General features: G+C 41.3%; 1 protein-coding gene across 8 annotated transcripts in view; it reads left to right on the forward strand.

The window, feature by feature from the left end:
* Nucleotides 1–8,930, forward strand: part of PPFIA2 (protein tyrosine phosphatase, receptor type, f polypeptide (PTPRF), interacting protein (liprin), alpha 2) — a 414,803-nt gene that overhangs the window by 387,709 nt on the left and 18,164 nt on the right. For all 8 annotated transcript variants that reach the window (XM_015413721.1, XM_015413717.1, XM_015413720.1 and 5 more), the window contains 2 exons: nucleotides 1,391–1,472; nucleotides 7,795–7,995. In XM_015413721.1, coding sequence (XP_015269207.1) covers nucleotides 1,391–1,472; nucleotides 7,795–7,995 — 283 coding nt within the window. The remainder of the gene's footprint in view (nucleotides 1–1,390; nucleotides 1,473–7,794; nucleotides 7,996–8,930) is intronic.

An 8,930-nucleotide genomic window follows, 5' to 3' on the forward strand; every position in this document is an offset into this window, starting at 1 on the left:
CCAAGCTCTTCCCCCAAATCTCCAGGCATTTCCCAACCTGGAGTTCGCAACCCTGATAGCAATATATTATCAGTTGTATCATTCTTTCTTGATTATCTGGTCTACATGCCATATTTTTATGTGCAAGTTACTGAACAAACCATAAACAAATTCAGTTTAGTTAATTTGGTTATGGTTAGAAAATGGAGTTGTTGTTATCGGTCTTGAGCTCACCTGTTAAAGTTCGATATCTGTGCTGATTTCTATCAAAATTGCTTGCATGAGGGTTGGATTAACCATGTGCGTGAGTGTGTCTGAATTTCCATAATCTTTTTACACATATACAGAATTCAAGAAGCTGGATTCTTTTTGTGTTTATGGAAAATAGGATCTAGTTGTATTTAAAGGTAATCTACATGTATAACATCCTGAAGTACAAATTGAAGCACTTGAAAGCATGCAGCCCATTACATTTTGGATGAATCTCCTGAAGCAGTTTAAGCAGAATAAATCAACTACTTGGCTGCAGAATGTAATAATGGGAAATGTCTGTTCTCCTTCCACCTCTTCAACTACCACCACAGGAGCACAAAGCTTTACAGTCACTCATGAAAGTACTGGGCCCTATTAAATTTCAAACTGTTGATCTGACTAAATATAAATATAATACTTTTTAATGCATGTGGGAAAATTTCCCACCAAAAACATTTATCTTTGGAGCCTGAAGGTGGTGGAAGTCATGTGGAACTAAGTAATTAGAAGAAGTCTAACATGTAGTGGACTTTAAAAGCCATGTTTTAGAGTAGCAGTAAAACTCTAATTAGTTTAACAAATTATGAATTTGGAATCCATGTCTCATATTGTTTCAGATAATTCAGTTATGACTCCTTTGTAATAATAGATGTCGATACTAATTTGGGAAACATTTTTTGGAAAATTTGCTAATTTCATCTCAACCTATCCTAAAATCTTTAGTTGTACAGTAATATTGTCTCTGATTTTGTTCCAGCTCAAATACTTTATTTTATTAAAGGATAAATTGCTCTATCATGGAGTGATCTACAAGAAAAATGAAATGCTAAACAAATATTTTTATAAAATTATTTATGTAACATAATATTTCTTTCTCCATCCTGTTGGGAAAATGCTGAGGATTTAGGTGTATGAGACCTGTTTATATGTTAGACATACATTGCAAATGGATGTCAGGGTACAGTGAATATTTACAGAATGAGAAAATGTTTCACCAAAGTACTTTCAGCAAGTAATGGAACATTCTTCCAAGATCTTAACAGTTCAATAGAAAAATTAAGAAGACTAATGTATATTCCAATGCTGTGGCTTACAACAACATCATTGATTCTATGATGTTTGTTTCTAGCATGTTTAATAGTTTGTGATGCACTTCTAGGCATGAACTTCTGGAAGAAGCTCGGAGAAAGGGGTTACCTTTTGCACAGTGGGATGGGCCTACAGTGGTTGCATGGCTAGAGGTAAGCTTTGGGAAAATCCTTTGAAAATGTACATTTATCTGATTTTATCATATATTAAACATTTTAAGAGTAAGGTGTTAATTCAATCTCTTTACGTGGGAAGCCTCTGCTACTATGGCCCTGTATGACCCAATGAGTACACAAATGCCAGCAAGAAGACACAAACTCCAAAGTTTTACTGATACAAATTAAATGGTTTATTGGAAAATACTATTGCACAATGCACTACAAAAACTGACTGCATTGCATGATATCATCATGAAATAAAGGCATTGATATAGAACCCAGAATACAGCCAACTGTGTATGTAAGTGCTACTAAATTATAATAATGTTCAAAGAATAAAGGAACTATTAACATTTATGTGTGGTTTTTTCTTTCAACAAATGAAATATGTATTCCTTTATTATTTGAACATTATTATAATTTACTAGGAATAAGGCCCGTTGTGGAAATAAATACAACGAGATCTAGAAATAGGCTCTGGGAGAGTGGCAAGGCCTTGGGCACTCAGTGTCAATGTGCCTTGGCAGCCTCAGCAGGGTATAATGACACAGAGTCCACCATTTTCTCCAGAGGAACTGATCTCTGCTACCTGAAGAACAGTTGTAATTTTGAGTGATCTTCACCCCTCACCTGGAGATTGGCAACAATTGTTACCCAGGAGGGAATGACTGGTTGGGAGGGTGGAGTCTATGGCATTGTACCTGTCTGAGGTCCCACCCCTTCTCAAACCTCACCCTCTCCAGGCTCCACCCCTCAAATCTCCATGAATTTCCCAACCTGGAGTTGGCAACCAAATCTCCTTCCCAGCCAATCATCAACCTACCTTTATTTCCCCCTCACTCTTCAGGTTTCCATTTCTCCACACACACAGGCCTGCAGCCTCTTTCTCAGCAATCAGCAGTACCTTCAGGTGACTTCAAATGAGAATACTCAGGCCAGGCTTCAATGAATGTACCCCCGTATAGCATGATCGTGCATGCAAACAGTCATGGAACCCAGTCCGATGTAATATAGTTTCTTGTAATGGTGGTTTCTGAAACATCTTGGCATCTCAGTGGCTGATATCTTATTTCAGTTGGCATAGTTGTTGCAGCATATCCCAGCTGATGCACCAGTTTCAGACCTCCTTCAGCTGAATCACAGATTCTCCTGAAGCCATTCCAACAATATCTCAAAATCAAAAGTCAAATCCATTTTGACAAGCTGCCTCTATGAACAAACATTTTATTTTGATTAAGAGATGCTTCTCGTGTTTACATCTACCTGCAGTAAGATGTTCTTTATGGAATGCAAAACAATGATGAGCAGTGCAGTCTTGAGGGCCCTCCAGGTAAAGGCATCTAGCCACTGGCTTAAGCACGGCACCACACTAGCCCACTCCCTGTAGACATTCTGCAGGGGGAAACAACAATGTGCAGCCCTCTGCCAAGCACAGACAGCAGCTGGAGTCACTAGAAACCCCAGCAGCATCCACCAACCACACAAAGGTAGCCAATTATGCCCCAGTGAGTGGCACACACAGGTGCAGCAAATCACTGGCTGCCAATACAGCTGCTACCCCTAGAAACCTCCCATCCTGAGAGCTAGTGGATGGAGGGGGGAACCCTGCAACAGTGGCACTCCAACAGAGGCATGTGGCCTGAAAGGCCCCCCTCCCCAGCCCAGAGGAGATACCCATCCCTTCCCTGGCAAGGACCAGACCAGCAACAATAGAGACACTTACATGCAAACATCCCTGCTCCAAGATACACACACCCATCCTCTGGAAAAGTAAAAACAGAAAGCAAAAAAAAAAAGAGGCCAGGTGGCAACCACCAACAGAGTAGACCATTAAACCCAGGGCCAGGAGGGAAGATTCCAAGGAGACATGGGAGCAGGCACTAAGCACCCCACTGCATTCCTGATGTCAACACCAGCCACATGGGGCCAGCTAAGGATTATTACACAGGCATGGCTACTTGGAAATGTATTTGGATAGCATGGCTGTGGCTCCTGGTATGATCCCCATATAGGAAAAAGGGAGAGGCAGGCAAACGTCCTAGGGCTGTCACTTTGCCCCCACAAATAACAAAAGGGGGAATGGGATGACCAGCCAGTGGGCCACCCAGGATATCCATCAGTTTGCCCAGAAACCTGCTCCACAATTCCACCCCTCTTCTGCACCCATTGTCAGCAGAGCCTGTGCATCCACCATGGCTGCCCCATCCATGCACTACTTGTGTGGCTTATCAGGCACCAGCAGTGCTGTGGGAGAGTCTGAGAGGCACAGACCACCCCCCTTCCCAGAGTAGCCACTCACCCCCTCAGACCACCCACCAGCCCATTCCCTGTAAATACCACACACAGCAGCCAACAGAATTTGTGGGGGTAGGGGGGACCTAAGGAGGGGGGGGTCAGTCTCCAAGGTGCCCCGGGACCCCTGCTATGCTTTACAGCTGAACAAACCAGAAGTCCAGCAGCACCCAAAAACCCAACCACACACACACACCTTTCAGCATGGGCATCTGTCAGAGCCTTTTAAGTATAAATAGATGCAATGGGATTTTGAGTCTTGGATGTGTGATAAGGCAGCCCTAAGGGAAGTCAGAGATGTGGGGGAGAGGTGCTGGGGAAGAGAGGGTCATGGAGCTGCTGTCATCCAGTGAAAACCAAACACTGAGGGACACAGTTGTGGAACAACCCAGACTTTATTGAACTGCAAATCATGAAGAGACCTGTTGAATCAAGTCGCCAACTCTTTGGGCCCTTGAGGAGACAGGATGAGAAGTCCTAGGCACAGGATGCTTCTGAGCAAGGTGTAGTCCCAGGTCAGAAAACTGCACAAAACAGGATGTTCCAGGAGGTGTTCCAGGAGGAAGTCATTAGCACTTATATAGTGTAGAAAAAATATCCAAAGGAAGATGTTGCTTTAAATTTTGGAGGATGGGATTTTATTCAGGACAGGATCCTGAAAATTGGGGCGATCCTGGCTGAATCTAGTAAGGAGCAGTTTTTGACGTCTGAGTGCATGAATCTCACCAAGAAAAAGAGAGCTGTCCTGTAAAGTTAACAAATTCCCTTGAGTAAATGGCCATTAAAAACCTTTGATTTCATGCACAAGCACTTTTGAGGAAAGATATTTTGAGCGGCCTTACATAGAAGAATTGGGATGGCTATTTTGAAGTTTCGAAATATTCAGCCCCAAATCTGCACAATTACTATGGCTACGATAACCATGCCCATCTTTCACAGCTAGAGTATCACAGGATGTTTGATGACACTGAAATTTCCAAAAAGCTTTCAAATGGATGGTCTTCTGTTTGGTATGCAAGCTTTGTACAAGAGAGAAAGACTTGAGCCTTTAGGAATTTTTGAAGAGCTTTCAAATGAGAAGGGACAATGAATCATGCAATGCAAAATGCTGTGGCCAGGCTGTTGAGGGGTCTCTCTACTAGGGAGCATATCCAGCCTGTACTGAAAGCATTGTACTGGCTGCCAATAGCATACCGGATTCACTTCAAGGTGCTGGTTTTGACCTTTAAAGCCTGTTATGGTCAGGGTCCGGCATATCTAAGGGACCGCCTTTCCCCATATGTTCCCCAGAGAGCACTGCGTTCAGGGTCCCAAAATCAATTGGCCCTCCCAGGCCCAGAAGATGCCAGGCTGGCTGTAACCAACCAGGGCCAGGGCCTTCTCAGTGGCGGCTCTGTACTGGTGAAATGAACTCCCAGAAGAGATCAGGAGCTCCTCCATCAGGCTTTTGATTAAGGAGTCACACCAAACATCTGAGGAGTGACCCTGTGCCCTGGTCATGCCACCTACAGCCTGTGCCCACCGCACAAATAAGCTGAACAAACTGAGCTTGTGTGAGAATACCATCATGATTGTTATTGTCACCGAAGTAGCACTGTTAATTTGAAACCTACTGTTCTCGCACTTTATTAGATCACCATCCCAGCACTTTAGGATGAACTGTTAATGGTTGTTTTATGACTGGTTTTAATTGTATTTATATATGGAATTTTATGTAAGCTGCCCTGAGCCTACCTTGGTGGGGAGGGCGGGGTATAAATTGAATAAATAAATAAATAATACATTAAAACTGTCACATTTAATTGTGTATAATTTATAGCTTTGTAAAAACTAAACGTGCAACCGGAAGCTCCATTTTATTCATTTTCTGCAATTAAGCTAGACTAAATTATTAGGTCAGTGAATGGCCTCAGGCTTGCCTGAAAGACACAAACTGAGAGTATATAAATCTGAGAAAATGTTACTGAAAGGATAAAACATGGCTTTAAATTTTGGAATATTATGTTTAGTTCTAGAGTTATATCTGTACCATCCAGTGTTAGGATTGTAGCAGTTTTACTGTGTAAGAAACCTTTTAATTCATCATATTAATTTCTGTCCTAAAACAAAGACACCAAGAAGGACAGCTAAAGTCAATAGAGAGGCCTGACTTGAAAAAGCAATGGAGTGGGTGATCCATTAAAGGTCAGTCTACAAACAGCCCATTGCAGAGTACAACTGTCTTTGATCTGTAGGACTTAAAAGCATTTAGAGCAGAACATGTTTGAATGCTCCCTGAAGGAAAAATAATTTCTGCACTCAGAGAGCAAGCGTGTCAGGAAAAAAGCTAGACTCAGAACCATCTTTCTGATGTCATGATTTCTATGTGCAGTGAGGCTATTATGTGAAGAAGCATTTAGTCATATAAACCTGCCATTTGCAGTCCTCCATGTTGAGCAGTTGTATCTTCATTATCGTCATGTGTTATCTTCATGTAGACTGGCTATAAGGTGCCACAATCCCTCAGGAGTATGCAAAGGGTCTTCTTAAATAAACAAAGTGCAACTTTATTCGGAGTGAATAAATAAAGGAACACAATGCTTACCAGAGTCATTTGTAGCAGCTTTCCTAGCCAGTTTACCCAGAGCTATAAGTAAAACCTGGTCTGGAGCTCTGCCAGGTTTTGGTACACTTGGACTTTAATAAAGCATGAAATGACTTTCTGGATATTATAGTGGCCCTCAAAATCAATGAGCAATTTCTATGGGGAGACCTCCATCTGCTCTGTGGAACTTCAGGGCTTTTCGATGCTACTGCAAATCTCTTTTGATTTTCAGTGTGTCACTTCTGATTGTTACTAAGGTGCTACAAAAAAGCAAAAAGTCTTTTTATTGAACACATGCCTTTTCTTGTAATTTACAAATTCGGAAAACTTAAATATAAGTGATGCTTTAGTAGTAAGAGCATCATTAAACTTGCTGAAGTTGGAACTCTCCCAAATGCATTTTGCCAGCTACAAAGACTGGATGTAGTTTCTGTGAACTCAAATATAGCAAAGATGCAATTTGCCACTGTGATTCTTATGTGGCCTGAAGTCCGGGTAATGAAATCTTTAAACCTAACTATATGCAATTCCAGTTAACTTTTCTAATAGTATAAGAACATGAAGGAATGAAAAGCAGGCTGCATTAATTCATACATGGACAGTGTGTAGGAGAACAGAGAATAAGGAATGACCTAAGGTTCAAATAACTGAAGAACAATCTATACCATTAGGAACCTGTACAGCCTTTGCAATCCTCACATCAGGTTCTCCTACCAGTCTCTTCACTCTTGAGAGTATGATTGGTTATATTATTTTCTGTTGCTGCCTCACTGATACGGAGTGGCCTCCCGGAAGTAGTGTGGCAGGTACCTAACCTGGGAGGCCTGTTTAAAATATTGATGGGACAGATAGAACAGTCTCTGGCTTCTGTGTTTTAAATATCAGCTCTAACTACTTGTTTTAATTATATTTTAATGATTTGAATAATTATATTTGTATTATATTTTATATTGCTACCTGTGTTGGGTCCTGACTCTGTTGGGAGGGAGACAAAATGTTTCCCTAAAGAAAGCTTACCTGTTACATGCTGATTTAGTGCTCACTGTTTAAAAAACAGTGATCTCCCCCCCCCCCCAAGTGAACGTAACATTATCATTTTACTAAATCTGACAGACTGCATGGTAATGTCGCTGGTGATATTTGGAAGAAATAGTATTTTGAACACACACAAAAATGCCAACAATCTTGTAGCCTGTAGTTGGCTGTCAGATATGGAAGGCATAGCCTGCTTGAATGTGTATCTGGGAACCTTCTTTCTACAGTGACATCTTGAAAAATGGCCCCCAATGTCCTTCCCCCCTAAAAATAAGACCACTAGAAGCAGGTGAGAAAATGTTCACAACATGCCTATTTTGTTGCAGCTCATCTCACCTCCAATATCAGTTCTAATAAAACTTCGGGTGGGTTGGCATTATCAATTTAATTCTTTTCGCTCAACAGTTGTGGCTAGGAATGCCTGCCTGGTATGTTGCTGCTTGCCGTGCAAATGTGAAAAGTGGTGCCATTATGTCTGCCTTGTCTGATACGGAGATTCAGAGAGAAATTGGAATCAGCAACCCTCTCCATCGTCTAAAGCTCCGTCTGGCAATCCAGGAGATGGTCTCTCTCACAAGCCCGTCAGCTCCTCCAACATCTAGAACAGTGAGTCATGTGTATCTACCTCTCTGTACTGTTTGATATTATGTAAGAAAACAGCAACTATTATGATGTGAGAATACCTCTGCAATAGCATACCTTTCAAAACTTGTTAATTAAGTTGTTTACAGCTCAGTGCAGAGTTTGCAGACATAATATGTAACCATACTTAATGCTTTAACTTTGGTCACATTGAGAACATATGGTGAAAGTTTGATTTAGTTTGTTAAGTTCAGCCCTGTCCTCAGAAAAAAATTGTGTTAGTTAGAAACCATGAGATCTATTTGTCACATTGAAAGCTGAGAGTATAAAGAGACAAGAGCCTTAACTACAGTTTTTCAAATTCCCTTCAGACCCATAACATTGGATCTGGTTTGTGGCCAGTTCTTCTTTCATAGCACCTAACCATGGTTAAAAAAAAAAGATACTTTAGTACAGGGTTTATAAACTTCTAGGAGGATTGCAGAAATTGGCTTAACTTTCCTTAAATTCTGATTTTTCCAGTGGCACCACATTTCATTTTTTAAGGTTCTGATTCTGAATGGAATGCAAGTGATCACTGACATGAAAATGAAACCTGCTTCTCACTGGTTTCCTAGTCACATGTACAGATGTGCAGGGGAAATTCCCATGTATGTGAAATTTCTGCATATGACTGTCCTAACCAGTGTTCCCTCTAAGCTGAGTTAGTGCGAGCTAGCTCACAGTTTTTTAGCCTCCGGCTCACACCTTTTTGTCTTAGCTCAGGAAGGATGGCTTCAGAGCAAACTAATTTATGCAGTAGCCAAATCGCTCACTCACAACTTTAATGCCAGCAGCTCACAGTGTAGAATTTTCACTAACCAGGACTCCACAGCTTAGAGGAAGCATTGGTCCTAATCTATGTATATGATTTGGGAAACTGTGATTAGCTCCATATTCCAGTACAATTCCAGGTATTA

This window comes from Gekko japonicus, unplaced genomic scaffold (genome assembly GCF_001447785.1).
Source record: "Gekko japonicus isolate JY-2015 unplaced genomic scaffold, Gekko_japonicus_V1.1 scaffold649, whole genome shotgun sequence".
Lineage (NCBI taxonomy): Eukaryota > Metazoa > Chordata > Lepidosauria > Squamata > Gekkonidae > Gekko > Gekko japonicus.